General features: G+C 45.4%; 1 protein-coding gene across 1 annotated transcript; it reads left to right on the plus strand.

Moving 5' to 3' along the window:
• The first annotated feature begins 221 nt into the window (after positions 1–221).
• On the plus strand, positions 222–11,508 carry CDHR5 (cadherin related family member 5). The gene is made up of 14 exons (XM_086749643.1): positions 222–300; positions 525–703; positions 1,613–1,663; positions 2,015–2,107; positions 2,233–2,331; positions 3,624–3,734; positions 4,090–4,266; positions 4,676–4,766; positions 5,589–5,686; positions 6,478–6,684; positions 7,745–7,861; positions 8,776–8,848; positions 10,245–10,396; positions 11,053–11,508. The coding sequence occupies exons 1-14, from the start codon at positions 222–224 to the stop codon at positions 11,506–11,508; spliced, it is 1,983 nt and encodes a 660-aa protein (XP_086605769.1).
• The last annotated feature ends 4,838 nt before the right edge of the window (positions 11,509–16,346 follow it).

Raw genomic sequence — 16,346 nt, forward strand, 5'->3', positions numbered from 1 at the left:
AGGAATTTATGTGTAATCGTGTTCCGTGACTGGTAAATATCTTTCAGTAAGTCATCCAATGAGGCAAAGAGGCAAAGGTTGCACTGCAGCAATCTACCCCAGCCAGCCAATGTCTTTTGCCTTCACAAAGCAGTGAATGCAGAAGACACTGGGAGAAACAGGGAGAGAAGAGGATCAGCTTAATCAGAAACAGGGACTTTTTCAACAACTGGCAGCTCACCATGGCTGTTTCTCACTGGCTCGTCACTTCGGTGCTCTTTCTGCTGCCCTTCATAACCCAGGTTTCAGCACAGCAACAAGGTAAGCTCTTTCGGGAGATCCATGACGACAGAGGAATAACGCCCACGGCAACAGGTTCTGCCATTATAGGTGGGAGATTCTTCCACTTTTACTCAGAGACAGCTTTATTCAACACCCTTCTCTCCAGTGGCAACCACAGGGGTCTCGGGTCTCATGTCTCACCCAACTCTGTCACAACGGGAATCCCTGGGCAATTTTGTATCTCATTTCTGTGTTTTTTTCAGGATGTTCTGTGGATAATAGCGAACCAAGTGTTTATGAAAATAACCTTCCTGGCTACGTGGTGACCACTATCCATGTGGAACCGGAGTTCACTGTAATGATTGATCCCACTTCCCCCGATGCCAGTTTTTTCACTATAGTGGGGTCTGAGCTGCAGCTGAGCCAAAGTGTGGACTATGAGGTAAGCCTTTAGCTGGCAGGCTGTAAGGATGAGATGGATAATGCCAGGATGCAATGAGTTTCAACTTGGAGTCTTGGACTTCCAGAGATTCGTAACCTTTTTCTAAAGGATCTAGGAAATAACTTTGAAAAATAAACCTATTTCAGTTTGGTTTGGGTTGACTGCCTGGGAGGTCAGCCCTTTCAGAAGCAGAGTACAGGGAGGAGGGGGATGCATGGTATGTCTGCTGTCACCTTCCTTCAATGAGTCTGTACAAATTAAAGCAAGGGGAAGCTTTAAAACAAAAAAAAATGTGACAACTGTCGTGTTCAGAGCTCCCCAGGACTCGTGTAAAATGATCCCTGTTTGCCTGTAGAATACAGCTCTGAGTAGTGAGGTGATCTTGTGTGAAGCATAAAGGCAGTACAAAAGGTCAGTGTGTTCAGTTAGGTGGCTGCTAAATTATTTTACCTTCCTGGAGCACTCTATACACAGCCTTTAGCTATCTTTCCCCTAATGCAAAAACCCACATTTATTTGAGCGAAGAACAGCAGACAAAGTTAACACCTTGCAGGCAACACTGTACTGGCTGCATGATACATTTCTCTTTCATTCAGTTTAAAAAGAAATCTCTGTTTGAATTTACCTGAAGTGAGAGAAAATGGACGATTAGCTCTGCTGACACATTACAGGAATCTCAGGGAGAGAAGCTGGAAGATTGGTCTGCTTTGACTCCATCATAAACAAGATTCCAGTGCTGATGCATGGCTGGAAAGGAAATAAAGGAAAAGTTAGATATGCCTGAAAACAAGACAAAGACCAGCAGCATTTCTGATTCAGCAATGCGTGTATTTGTCTCATTTACTTTAGAATAAGTTAGTGTGTTTTGGCTTGTTTCTACAATGGCTGGGGTTTTGTTTTTGCATACAGAAAGACACGGTGCTGCTGGTGTACCTGACTTGTCAGAACAGTGCTGGGCAGGTGAGTGCTCTTCCAAACACTCAGCCCCGTTAAAAGGTACTGCAGGGTAGCACGTACTTCCTTCTGCTCTTCCTAGTCCACAGACCGAGATGAGATGTCCTTTTCTTTGCAGACATACACACTCGGTTCACAGTCAAAGAGAGAGCATCCAAGGCTCTGTGAATGGGGAGTGGGTGGGAACAAACCCACAAACCCCCCCTCACACTATGAGCTGGCTGCAAGCCCCAACCCCATCCAGCCCCCATCCAGCTGTGCTCCTTACACCATCCCCTCTGGTTGCTCTGCAATTCAGGACCAGCCCCTAACAGTCTTATTTCTGTCTGTCTTTCTCTTGCTTTACCCTTTCTGCAGAGCGATTATTTGCAAATTGTTGTGACCATTCTCAACATGAACGATAACAGCCCAGTGTTTAAGCAAACGAATCTTACCAAAGTTGTTCCTGAGGTAAGCATTTTACAGGAGTGAAGAGGGCACTGGGTCACCCAGTGCTGTGGGACTGAGGAAAGGTTAGCAGGGAGAAGTCCTCAGCCCATTGCACAGAGAGAATAACCACAGCCACTTTGTTTCAGGATACAAAAGTGAATGCAACTATTATAGCCCGTGAAGATTTAAGCGCTAGCGATGCTGACCTGGACACCATATTTTACGAACTCACAACAATAGCGCCGGTGAGCATCTTTGTTCTTTGGGGGGAAAAAACGGTAGATCTGGGGAAGTCTTTGTGTTTAATTCAGAAAAGCCCCAGCTTTGAGCTGTAAGGGTACTGTATTGCATTTAGCTCTCTGACAGCTTCTGGAAGAGGTACATCTTTTGCAAAAACCACGTGTTGGTTTCGTTAGCAGAACAGAGCATCAACATTGCGGGTATTGAGTTCTCTTACTGCTCATGCTTTCATTACACTGTATAGATTAAAGTTTCATATACAATATTCTGAGCCATATGATCCAGGGAAGTCTTGTTGGGATGGTCTGCAAACATATTAGGAGAGACCTTTGCCCAGAGTTCAGAATTGCGCTGAGCCAGATAGCGAAAGGAGTTATTGTTCTGTTTGCCAACAGTGTCCGTGCAGAGTGGAGATAACACGAGCAGCCCAAGATCACACCAAAAGTCTCTGGCAGAGCCAAAGGCAGGCTCTATTTTTCCCCACGTCCCAGTTTAGTGCCTTCGTTTCTTTGCTCTTAAGGGGTTTACTTGGCAACATGGGAAATGAATTGTATGCACAGTTAAATTGATGCCATCCTAGAGTGCAAGGGCCTACTAGAAACTAAAAAAGAAAGTAAAGTCAAGAGAAAAACCAAATGTATATTTACATTTTCAAAAAGCATTGTGGAGTGAGCTGGCAGTGTCTGACATGCTGCTTCCATTACCTCCATAAGCCCAGGGATTCTAAGGGTTGCAAACAGAAACCACAGGTTTCTGAATTTCAGCTCTGGGACCAGACTTTGCACTCACATTGGTGTAAACCCAGAGGGATTTAGAAATTTAGAGGAATTCCAGTCAAGACATAAGATTAAAGGAGAACCAAAGCAAGTGCAGAAGGTTATAGAGTAAAATGCAGCATATGTTATTTCAAATTGGCTTTACAGTTGCTTCCAAAGTTCAGCTGTGCTAGGCTAAGGCAAGTGATCTTGCCAGCTCTCAGAGTCTGAGCCATCTTTGACCTGTCTTGTGCATGGATGTGAGGTTGCTTGGCTGTCATGGACCCCAAATCAAGGATTGTTGGCAACCTGTTGAGTGTAGGAAATAAATGAGGTAAAAGATTTCATCCGGTACCTGCTGGGCAGGTAGGCAGGCAAAGCAGGGGATCTTGGAGAAGAAAACTCACAGGAACATGAAGAAACCTTTCTGACAAGCCAGGCAACTCTAGTGTGGAACAGATGACAAACACAGCAATGAGCAGTACTTTGAACATGTCTGTGAATGAGTTTGCTAGTAGAACTTTTCCTTTTCCTCCCGCCAGGGCACAGACGGTTATTTTGCCATAAAAGGAGTTAATAACCCAGAAATGTATTTACAAAAAGCATTGGACTATGAGAAATTTAAATTGATAACGTTGGTCTTGTATGCAAGGGTAAGTTCTTTAGGAGGAACAAAACACCTTGTTTGCCACACTCTCTCTTAACTGAAGGGTAAGTCTGAATGGGAGATCTCTGGGCTGGCAGGAGGGAGGGTGGAGAGTAGGGGCAGTGAATTTGGAGCAGCCTTCCACCCTCCGTAATTACACAGTGACAGACTTGCATTCAGTCCACCACTGTCAGCAGAATGAGGTAATTCACTGCTTTACCTAATCTCACAGAAACTGCTAAACCTTAGCTTGAATGGAGTTACAACAGCTAAAAGACCATGGGCCACTGGCTTTTGCAGATGGGTTCTTCTTTTGGCAATAAAACTTGCATCTGACGAGTCTGCTTTGCCTTTGGGTACAGGACAGGCCTGTGGGCAGCACCGACACCACCAACACAGCTAACGTAACAATAACCGTATTTATTGAACAAGCTGACACCAAACCACCCTGGTTCCTACCCTGTACCTTCATTAACACGGACAACAGCATTTGCATCAGCAGCCCCTATACTGGGAGGGTCAATATCTCCGAGATGTCGGTAAGCACGCATGATCAAACAGTATCCTTGATGCTATTCTCAAACAATATCCAGGTGCTGCTCCCAAGTGGGTAGGGCCTAATAATTTCCATGAACTTGTGCTGATCTCCAGTCATAAATGCAGATGATTCAGCAGGACAAGGGGTCTTTATCATCCTGGAAAGTGGAGGTTCCCCCACCTCAAGCAGCACTGCTTGTCCTTGTTCCTGCAGCACATCACAGGAGAGGCCAGAGCTGGAATACCCTTTGCTCTAGGTGGTCTCACCTCTGCCCTGTTACAGCCATCTCCCAGCAATAAATGCCATTCTGCCCAGACAAAGCTACCAGAGCCATGCTGGGATGGGAGAATGCTGCAAATGCCAGTTTGGTGCTGTAGTGTGGCATGTAATGCTTTGCCTTGGTATTGCAGACGGAACCACTCATCCTAGAGCCGGGGCCTATCCATGCTATCGACCCTGACTACACTTTAAATGAAAAGATCGTCTACAGTATTGTTGGTGGTGAGTACAAGTTGTCACCTTCCACAAACCGTTGCTCACATGTCCCCTACATTACCTGCCAAGAGGAGATATCCTCCACAGCACTTGAGAGTTGAGAGCCTAGGGATTTGCCCCTCTGTTTCTGTCCCCTGAAACTGAACTAGACCCACAGAACATTGTGGATTAAGTAGAAGAAACAAACTGTACAGAGCGGAAGAAAAACCCACAACCAATCTCCATGAAATCTGTTTCAAAAGGAGTTCGGTTTTTTGGGAGGTGAGATGAGTTTTATCTTTAAGCTTTCAACTTAAGCTTTAAGCACTGAGATGCCATTTCCTCTTCACAATATAGGTAACAAGATCAAGTAGAGATGCATTCCCTTTAGGTGCCTAGAGCTATCCCAGACGAATCACCACCCAACTGTTCTTTGTAGTTTGGTTCCTTGCCTTCAAAATAGGAATAATCCTTCCCTTATCTCTCCTAAAGTGCAGTTGGGGTTCAGATAGGGTTGAGGTTCAGGTTAGGGTTAGGGAACTGGAGACATTCAGTCCTCAAATTGCACCACAGCCTCTAGGTATTTAGCAGAATTTAAGCTGGCTATCTCTGTGTCTAGGCACTGCAAATTCAAAGCTTTACTGTCCTACCTCATCTAGTTGGGTTCACACGCATCTGCTCGATGATTTTTGTTGTTGAGTCCCTCTGAACCCGTGGCCAGCACTCCCAGCGCTTGGAGCACCCAGGCAGGCAAGGACAACAGCATTGTGCCCTGGGAGTATTGTCAGTGTGCTCCAGGTGACTCTATGAAGGTATCTGATGATGGAATAGTCTTTCCATTTTCTTTAGGGGACACAGACAAAGTATTTTCAGTGGATGCAGACACAGGGAATCTAACCATGAACAAAGCAGCAACTTCTCCAGACCCGTACCTGTTGCAAGTCATGGTAAGTCTGATGACATTGCAGACAACCCAGCATACCTGGCTTTCTAGGAAGCAGCAGTCTTGATGTGACACTTGATTAATTACATTAATAATTAAAGCTAACTCAGTTACACGCTTTCTTTCGGAGGGCCTAGTATTTGACCAGTGTCTTACACCAGCTTACATGCAAAGTTTTTGCAGGAGTTAAGAGGCACTTTCCTTTATGTGTGGATTGAAACATCAAAGCAGGTTACCTGAACAGGGACATCCTGCTGAGTTGAAAGTACGGAGAAGCATAACTGGAAGGCTTCTTTTAGGCACGACTGAAGCCTGTGTTACAGAAGTTAATGTAACTCAACCCTAGAGACAAGCTCCTCTTTTGGCTACAGCGCAAGAGGAAAAGAGGGAGTTGAAGAGCACATACATACCTAGGAAGGCTCTCAGGCAGTCACTGAACCAACCCAAACCCTCACATAGATGAGCAGACTCTGCTTGCTGGTGCTGGAATCGCACTGCTTTGTACCGGAGCATGGCAACTTGTCCAGATGAGGCCCTTATGGAGGGCCACATCTAGATTTTGGGGCTATACCAAGACTGTGTGGAGGTTGAACTGCAGAAGCAAGCTAAAACACAAGGACTCCAAACTATAAGGCCCCCTGTGAGAGGTCTGGCTCAAAGCTCACTGAAAATGATGGAAAGAACCTCATGGGTTGCAATGACTTTCAGATCAAGCCTATCCTTTTATATCTCATCACTAATAAGAAAAAGCTAGCATTTCTTTCTCTGTCTCTCTCTCTTTTTTTTTCTCTCCAGGCCACCCAGGTCAACAACATACAGAAATACTCCATAGTCACTGTAGAGATTAAGGTCATCAATAAAAGTGATCATCCACCATACTTTGAGAGCAGGATCTACAACGGGACAGTATTTTCTGGTCTGGCCCCGAGAAGCTTTGTCTTCCAAGCTGGTGATACTTCAAGACCCCTGATGATAAGAGCAGCAGATGATGATTTCCCTAATGTAAGAAACTGAAAATGCACTGCATTCTTTCTCACTGCTCCGTGCTTAAAGCAGGATCAGAAAATACGAGGAAGGGCAGGTAGGGAGATGGAAACACGTTTTCCTCTAGTGTCCCATATTATATTTCCCTGGCAATTCCACATAGATCAGAGACACTTACAGTGTGATGTAATGTGGAGAAGGTGCTGTACTCCTCTCTTCCAAAAGCCAGTCCCACCCAGATCTATGTAGGTGAGCAAAACAGCATTCTGAGTAAAGCCCAGGAGCAGCAAATACTGTGAACGAGTCCAGATCTGAATTAGGGCTGGGTGAAGTGTTTCCTTGAAGAGCTGGGGGTGGCAGGATCCCAGGTGGAGGTGTCCTCTCTCTGCCAGGTCAAGAAAAGCTATTTGTGGACTGGCGTGGGAAGAGGAGCCAGTCCAAAGACAACAGATTAGCAAGGACCTGCAGTTCTGGGCTGGAAATTGGTAACCTTCTCCCCGTAAGGACTCACTTTGAGAGTGCCATTTTTGAACAATGTACTGGGAGAAGGAAAGGGGAAGAGATTTACTGATCAGCCATTCCCATCCCATCCTATTAAATAAAGAAAAAAAAGTGACAGTTTTATTGATGCCAAGGCTTCCAGAACAAGACTGGAAACTTAGTAGAGGAATAACAGCCTAGACACAAAGGAAAAAATTGTGCAGACCTCAGCACATGTATTTTTCTCCATGTACCTCCCCCTTTGGCACTGTATTAAAGGCAAAACTGATCCAGTTTACAAGGTCCCTTGCACAGATGTGTTTTGCTTGGGCAAATACTAAAGATACCAACACAAGCTGGGTAAGACCTGGGATTTTTCTGGAGGCAAAGCTTTTAGGATACATTCTTGAACTCTGAGCAACAGGGTGAATACACTCGAGTTCAGCCTTTCTCACCTCCCCAGTCCAGATTTATTTATTGCACTATACACCTGCTCATACTTCAGGTGTATTTGACAAGTCCTGCCAGTGGGTTGTTATGAAGATGCATGCAAAGCACAAACAGCGTGGTTTAATCACTCACTCTTCTGGCTTTTCAGAAAGTCAACCCAAACATTGAGTACTACATAAAAAACAGCACTGATTTCATCGCAACCAAAGATGGACTCATCCTGACAAACGTGATGCTGCAGTCACCGGGAACTGTAACCATCGAGGTAGGGCAACTTTCTTCATTATCTTGCCAGGGCTGTGGAATGAAGGAGTAGTTTCTAGTAGAGAAGCACCAAGGGTGGAACTCCATTAGGTAAGGAATATAATGAAAGGATAGTCTTTGCCCCAGCTGTTTGCCTCATAAATGTACAGGGATGGAGGGAGATGAAGTGATAGCAAATTTACTCTGTGTGATACTGGCTATATCTGGTGCTACCTGTAAAACTGTTTCTCCAATCCTGTGGAAAAGATAATTGGAGACAAGCAGAAAGTCAACTGAGGAGATTTTAGGAGGCCCCCTCCCACACTCTGATTCTGACTAACAAAAAAAAGAGGGTGAGCAAGTGGGTAGGATGTTGATGTAGGCAGGGGTAGGGTATGATTGCTGGCATATATCCCAGCTCTGAAGGCTACAGCCCTAAACTTGGAAATTCTTTGGTAATCCAGTCCTTTTTTTGCTCAGGTCAAAGGAAGCAGCTAATAACTTTAGACTTTCTAAGAAGCTAGATGTTCACTTTGCCTGTCTGCCTGCCAGTGACAACTGGCTTCCTAAGACTTGCCTAGCACAATGCCATGCCCTGTGGAGCTATGGGATCCAGCCTGACTTCAGCGTTGTTTTAGCTAGACAGGCAGGGCACAGAGAGGTGCCAGCACACGCTGCTGCCTGCCCCACACTGTGTCATTAGCTCTGTACAGCACTGTGCTGCCACGCTGTACACAAACGATGCACCTGGTTTTGGCCCAGGACAGGGACTCTTCAGAGCTCTTCTTCCTCTGGACCAGATTGTCCAGCTACAATGCAGAGATATTGTGTGGATATGGACAAGGTACTTTGTCCACAAAGGGCCCACCGCATACCTTGAGGGAGAGCTGGAGACCTAGCAAGTCCCTAAACCATCTCTTTCCCATGTTCACACAGGCTGTTGGAAAAGATATGGTGAGCCTGCAGGAAGCCAGCACTGTAATCGTGGTGGAGGTCATCCTTGCCACAGGTAAGGCTGGTGTGTTTCTTTGTTTTCTGCTTTGTGGAGATGACAGCAGTGGATTTAAGGGCACAGTCCAGCTCAGCAGAAAGCTAGATCAGGTGTCAGTACCCAGAGCTGATGCTCCAAACAGATATACCAACACTTCTGTGCAACTATTAAATGTTGCCCTTGCTATTTAAACCCCATAAAATAATGATGCTGGTGACTACACAAAAATTAGATTGAAATTACACAGAATGGCTCAGAGCCTACAAGAGGAATTGTGCCTTTTTCTGTACTACAGCCAGCACCCAGGAACAGCCTAAACAGAGGTGAGATTACCATTTGCCTGGCCAATCTGTAGGATATTTAACTCTCAGCTCTAAGAGGTGGTGCTAAGGAATGTGCATGCAACGGGTTGGAGAGTGCTCTGCTGAGCGTTCAAAATCCAGGAAGAAACTAGAGTTGTTTTGAATACACCCTCCTTCTGGGAAGTGGTAACTGTACGTTTATGAGCTACCTCTGGTTTATGAGCCACCGGTGGCCAAGCCAGCTCACACAGATCTCAAGGTGAGTCACTCCATCAAGCTGAGCTTGCTTTCACAGCTCCATGGAGCTGCACAGCACAGAAGGGGTGGTGGAGTTTCACATCGGTTCTGTGGGCAGTGACTCCCTAGGAGACATGATTAAGAAGCAAAAATTCACTGACGTCCTAAACCCTCACCGACGTATTAATGATAAACTGAGGGCGCAATCAAGTGCGGAGGGAGTACTCAAAGTCCACTGTCGTAAACAGGTCAGCAGCAGAACAAAACTGTGTTTCATTAATCGTTAAGCTTTAAAGAGACTAATTTACACTACAAAACAAAGCTGGAAAACTAAAATAAAGAATTCCACTGACAACAAGTAAAGATGATTAACCCTGACGAAGTTACTATCTTTCCACTCTAATGTTGATCTCCACACAAAGATGCTTCAGATTAAAGGAAGTTTTGCATTTTCACACATATATGTACAAACACACCTCATTTTTGCATGCTGGTGTGAGTGAGTGAAGTGGGAAAGTACAAGATCTACCTAGCTTTACTCCATGTAACATCTGCTTGCCTAATACAGTCATGTATCCATTACCTGAGTTAAATCATGGCATAAAAGTCATTGTCCTGTAAATGGATGCTATTTCCACTCCAAGTAACTTATTGGAAGTTATAATATTCTGTGAGCGGTCATCCTAAAAAAAAACCCTCTCTGCTTTCAGGACAGCAAACAAATGGTCTTCTGTGACATTAAATATATTACTGCAGCACAGGATGCTTCTTTGCCTTTCAAAAACTGGTTGGAGTTTCTCCCACAATGAAATGTTTTGTTAAAAAAGCCAGCTACCATTTTTAGGCTTTGTAACACTGGTGTGTTTTTCTTGTAGCTGTAACCGTCTCCAATAAGACATACACTGCTCAGGATATGGCTATCCTAGGTGGTACATTAGCAGCACTGCTATTAATTGCCTTAGTCTTCCTTGGAGTGATGATATTTAAACAGTATGGAAAACCAGTCAAAAACCTTATAAGGAAAAAGGTAAGTGCCTTGTTTATACCAGACTCACTTAAAGAATTTCTCAGAGGTAGAAAGTGGGATCTGAGGAGGTTTTAAAGTATGGATGGGCTGTCCAGTGTTTGCAAAGGTAGCATCACTTTGGTGTCACTTGCTGTTGTTCTTTTCTGGTCCCTGAGGCTGGAGCCGTATGGTAGATGATAAGCAGACGTGGTAAGGAGAGGACCACAGCTCCATGGAGCACAAAACCTAGGATGAATTTCACACATATCAGAGGTGCTCTCTGAAAAACAGGTGTCTGTGGTATAAAACGCTGTTCATCCTCCCCCTCCCTCTGTAGTCAATGGCAAAAAAGGTCCCTTCATATCCTATCCTAAATCCTGGGTTTAGACAGCTGTCTGCACTTGAGCTATAAACCCTGGCAGTCTGGTTACTTTGAAGTTTAGGGTGTAATTCATCTGACCAGACGGTTGCCTTAGGATGGGACTACGAGGGCCTAGACTCCACTGACTACAACATGAGTCCAGAGCACATAGCTCACGTGAATAGCAACAGTCCTTCCCCCGGAGCGAGGTAAATCCCACTCCAGAGTAATACCTCCAATGAATGGGTACAAATCAGTATACACTGCTGTTTCTTTTTCCTTTCACTACAATCACAAGGTGTCTCTCCTTCTGCAGTTCTCCAGCGAAAGCTCTGGGGGTTACCAGAACCAATCTGACAAGCAAGATGAACACCCAGATGTGAGCACCAAACAGCATGAGACAACAGAAAATGGCAGTGTCCAGTCAATGACACATATACTAGAGCAGCCAGCACTTTCCTTGCCCTCCTCCAAAGCAGAAGAAATTGATAGCTTCCCAAAGGCATTTATGGCTTCCACCGTCATTTTTGACCAGGAAGACAAGCAGGAAGAAGCGGAAGAAGAGACTGAGCACGAGAAAGAAGTGAAGTCTATCCTCAAGACAGACAGGCACGTGGCAGATGATGGCTACAAAGCTGTGTGGTTTAAGACTGATGTAGATCCAGATGCTGGAGAGAGGGTTGAAGTGATTGAGGAAAATGCAGCAGATAGTGATGATGACAGTGACCAAGATCTGCAAAATGATGATGATGAGGAGGAAGACGACTTATGACAAGGACAATCACAACAGAGGGCTGGGAGTGTCCTTTGCCTCAGAGAGCTCATCGCTCCCAGCTGCAGAAGTGATAGCATGTCTCATGCGGATGCAGTGGCAGAAGATGACAGTGACATATAATAGAAACAGGCCTGCACTCCGCCTCCAAAAATGCGAGAATCTCAGCTGTTTTGCTGCCACGAAGCCCACCTTTCTGCTCAGGGGGGAAACTGGAGTGCAGGAGGACAAGGTTGCCTGTTCTGCTTGTCTGAATGCAGCGATTAAAGCTGGGACAGATTACTGCTAATTCAACCTTCTAGTGAGACCTTGAAATATCACTTAGGATTTTGGGTGGGGGGAACACGTCTCATCTCTCTGCCTTCCTGCCTGTTCCCCTTAGCGCCCCTTACATCCCATTTCCCAAACTGGCTGCAGGTACAGCAGCAACGTAGCTGAACTGACTCTGAAGCAGTAAGCCCAGCTCATGGTAGCAATTTAGTTACAGAACCCACTGTTCATCTGCTCTTGGCGGGTAAATAAGCCAGTACTGATGCTTGGCTGTTCCCTCTGGGTGTCTGATGCCAGCTGCACGGCATAAGCCAGCGCAAGCCCTAACCCTGCAGTTGCTTATATGACTGTTTCCAGGAGCTCACTTCAGGGCTTGGCTCTGCTCTCCGCCGTGCCAGACTCTGTGCTCCCAGCACAAGCAGCTGGCATGTGCCACCATGGTCCTCGCCCTGCCAGCAGTTTACTGTTTCCTCTGTCACTGGCGAGCAAGGACTGACCACGTGTTCTTTACTGAAGGACTTTGTCATCAATTTTTCTATGTCATAAAAACACTAATTGTGCAGTACCTCTTCAGCTGTCTGTCTCCTATCTGTCAAGGAAAAGAAAAGCTGCCAGGCCCTGCCCACAAAACGCCGAGGGTATTTCCAGGTCTCTGGGCTTTTTGGCAGCAATGAGTATCCTTCCAGAGGTGCTGGATGTGGGGTCAGCACGTTGTTTCCCATTGTTTCCCTTGTCCAGTGGGGCTCAATGTGTCACTTTTATCATTGCTGCTGAAGGTGGAGGTCAGCATTGCCTCCAAGTGCCAGATGTCACCACCATGTCTCTGCTCCTCTCTTGTCCCAGATGCCAACCCCTTTGCATATCACCTTTCTCCATTCATGAGGAGTCCAGCAGGCTCTTTTCCTGGTAAAATACCATCTTTCAAGCTTCACCTAGAGCTGAGCTGCCACCTGAGAGCAGAGGTGGTTCACTGAGAGTGAGTCAGCTCTGCTGTGCTCGGCTTACGAGTCCAGGCTTGAGCAAGAAAGCCTGCTGACCTCTGGATTGATGTCAAGGAGTGACAGCACCATAGCGTGTTGGACCCTTCCTCCCTCAATCCTCCCTCATCTTTCAGCAATATTGTTTTCAATTACGGTCCTGTCATAAAGCCCCAATTCAGCAAAGTGAATGCACTATTTCTACATGGCATGAGGAATAAAGTGTGTGATGCTCTGGTCTAGATTTACGCCTCCCATCAAGCAATATCTTCCCTCAGCTGGCAACCACAAGCTGGGCTGATTTCCACTGGCTGAGAATATGGCTGTGTGCATTTGCATCTTCTGATCTGCTCCTGGTTTTCTCATTCTGGGGCTAGCTACAGAGCAGACACGGGCTGTTGAGTGTTTAACTTCCAGTAAAAAGCTCGGGAGTGTCCAAGACAGGGATGCAGCAGAAGGAGCTTGGATCACTAATGTTTATCTCACTCTCTCAGTTTAGCACAACAGCACAGGATTGCAACAAGGTAAGTCTCATGGTAGAGAAGCAAAACCAATAAATAATCCTGCAAGCCAACCTCCACATTGGAGCCATTAGTCCAGATAAACCCTTGAGAGAGAGAAACCAAAGTATGGCTGCTAGGATCCACACGTCCACCAAAGTACAAATTATTTCCAAGGAGGCTTTTACCCTCTTGGTCCATACTTTATTTCTGTACATCTCCTTGTACCAGTGTTGCTAGTGCTCAGTTCTGCTCTCCTTTCTCTGAGGAGTGCTGTCCTTGCTGTGTGGACTTCAGGAGATGCACTTGTGCTGAAGGTGGAGACTGAGATGTGGAAAACTTCCTTCCTTCCTGCGATAAAGCTATTTGCCCAGAAATAGCAAGTACGGTTTGTCTGATAACAGAGGGTGGGGAGTGTGCCCTGTGTTTGCCATGTAAACATGGCTCCTCCAGCAGCTTACAGTTATCTCCAGCAAACATTTCCCGTGGGACTGAGAGAGCTCTCCCATAGTTGCTAATTGCTAGCCCAACACTTCAGCCACCAGCAAGGGTGAGGGCAGAGCCCAGCTTGCCCTCCATGCTGATGCTACTCATAAGAGGATTGCGAAGGTAGAGTGTTTCCACTCTGACCCTCTCTAGGCATTTGCTTTTTTCGCCTCTGGCTAAAGGTCCAAAGATGTGCCACCGTTTTGCTGTGCACCAAGAATCAGCATTTACAATGGTTCAGTGGTGCTAAGTGCCCAGCTGGTTAGGGATGGTTTTGGCAATGCAGGATTGTGTCCCAGATCAGTGGCTGACATAACGCAGCTAACATGGAACAAGGGATGATCTCTGGAAGGAAAGCAGAAAGCTGAACTAAGAAGCTGATGCTGCACTAATGCACAGTGAGTGCTCCCCATTAGCTGGGCAAAGGAAACACACACAGTACTGTGCTTTCTAACCCCTGTGCGTATGGGAAGAGACTGGAGAGGACAGAGGAGGTTCAAGAGAAGGAGCAAAGTGCAGATAAAAGCAATTTGATGTTCACCAGCCCCTCTGCTCTAGTTTTCTACAATTGGGACCAGAGCTTATCAGAACCCAGCTACAGTCATCCACAGCTATGTTACACGGCTTGCAATTGGCCATTCCTGCCTCAGTGCATTAATAAGGAGCTTTGAATTATTTTAAAGCATAATGACCTGAAAAGTGGCTGACTGGCATTGGGAAGGAGAACTGCTGATTGCCAGGTCCCGTCTGGCTTTGATGAAGCAAGAAAAACATTTCTGAGAGAAATGCTGACACAGGCAGTTCTGCTTACTGAAAGCGAGGGACAGAGGACAGGCGCAAATCAGTCCTGGTGCAGCTGGGTATGTGCAGTCAGGCAGTGCTGGCCTGGTACCTCCAGCAGCATGGTGAATTTGGCCCCACCAGCTGTTACCAAAGGTGATAACATCACAGTGATGAAGGGACACAGACATAGGCGCACTAGGATTATTTGAGGCCCAACTTTCCTCTCACTTTTCCATTTGGAGATGGTTTTCCTGTGGGCTATCCTTCTCTAACTCTTCTTTCTACATACCTGGAGAAAGGAAAAATCCTTTTCTGCTTGTCCAGGAGACTGTTGCATGGTATCAGTGACTAATGACTGAACTGAATGGTTTCCAGCAGAAGGCAGTTTCTGTGGGCTCCACGTCCCTCACTGCTGTGCCATATGCGATCTATTCCTGTCCACTGGCACACTGTTGTCAGTCTGCCTTCCCTCTGCTGTTGTATTGTTTTGGCTTCTGAGCACAGGCATTGGCACGCTGATTTATGAGCTTCCTTGATTTGCAATCTGTACTCATCTGTCGGTGCTTCATCTTCCGCTCATTGGTGTGCTTCTCATGCTTTTGGCCTTTTGTGTTGGCATGCTATTTGAATCCAGGCACCCTCAGTTTGCAATTTGTTGGCTGTTGGTGCTCTGGCTTCCTTCCGCTGGTGGACAAAATCCCGTCAACGTGCCACTGACCTGCCAGGCTCCCTGTTGGCAGTTTGTTCCTCTCAGCCCCAGCTGCTCAGTCTGTGCCCCCATAAGCTTTTATGTTCTTGTTCTTTTATCCTGCAAAATTCGTACTGGAAATACCCAGAAGTTTGTGCTTGTTAAGACAAAAGTTAAACCACAGCACTCAGAAGGGAAAAATGCGTGTTCAAATAGTGCCATCACATGGACAGCAAAGGCATCTGTCTTTTATTTGACACAGCCTGGATGAGAAAGCAGAAAGTGAAGGCACTTCTGCCAACTCCTTCCTGCACTTGACCCATCCTTCAGAGCCTTGGGGTGAGCTGGGGTGTCCTGTCAGCAGGAAGGTTTCACTGACCTTCCTTCTCTTGGGATAACATAAAATATATAAATTCCATTACTGGAAAAACATTCTAATAATATTAATGTTATGTGAACATCAAATGTCAATAAATTCAACGTATATCTTTAAGATTCATCTTGCAAACATAGAAATTGAACAGGTCCAGTAAAACCAGTCTTTCATTCTGTTCTTCCATGTCTAATATCAGCACATGCAGTCACAGCAGTTGGTATTTTTCAGGTTTATGCTTGTATCCATTCAAAGAAGATGATGTTTTGTAAATATTATGTCTATGGTAGTGGCAGTTGTTGTTGTGAGGAGAGCTAACAAAACTTGGCAGCAAGCAGAGCTCAGCTTATTTGAGCCATTGCCTGTTAAAGCCTCCAGATCCGATGTTCCTGCCTCCCGTCTTAGACCTGCCCTGACAGTATTTTTGGTTTAAGAAAATCATTGGAATTGGATAAAAAAATAGCAATGATCATAAAAAATGGCAAAGAAAACCTTTCATTTTTAGCTTACTTCTAAGGTATCATGAGTATTTCTAACTTGTTTGGGTTTTTTAAACAGAAATAATATACAACAAAGAAAATTATTGCTTTTAAAGAGGAAAAGTATTTTTCCCCTTTCAATCTTGCATTATTTTTTGAAAGGAAATGAAGAAATGTGTGAAAGGAACAAGAAGAAAATCTTATTTTTTACGTTCAAGTCCATTTGAGATTACACTAAATCTGTTTGGATTTGTTTGTCTGTTTAGGCTGGGAAGATTAACT

This window comes from Chlamydotis macqueenii, chromosome 5 (assembly GCF_036417535.1).
Source record: "Chlamydotis macqueenii isolate bChlMac1 chromosome 5, bChlMac1.mat, whole genome shotgun sequence".
Classification (NCBI taxonomy): domain Eukaryota; kingdom Metazoa; phylum Chordata; class Aves; order Otidiformes; family Otididae; genus Chlamydotis; species Chlamydotis macqueenii.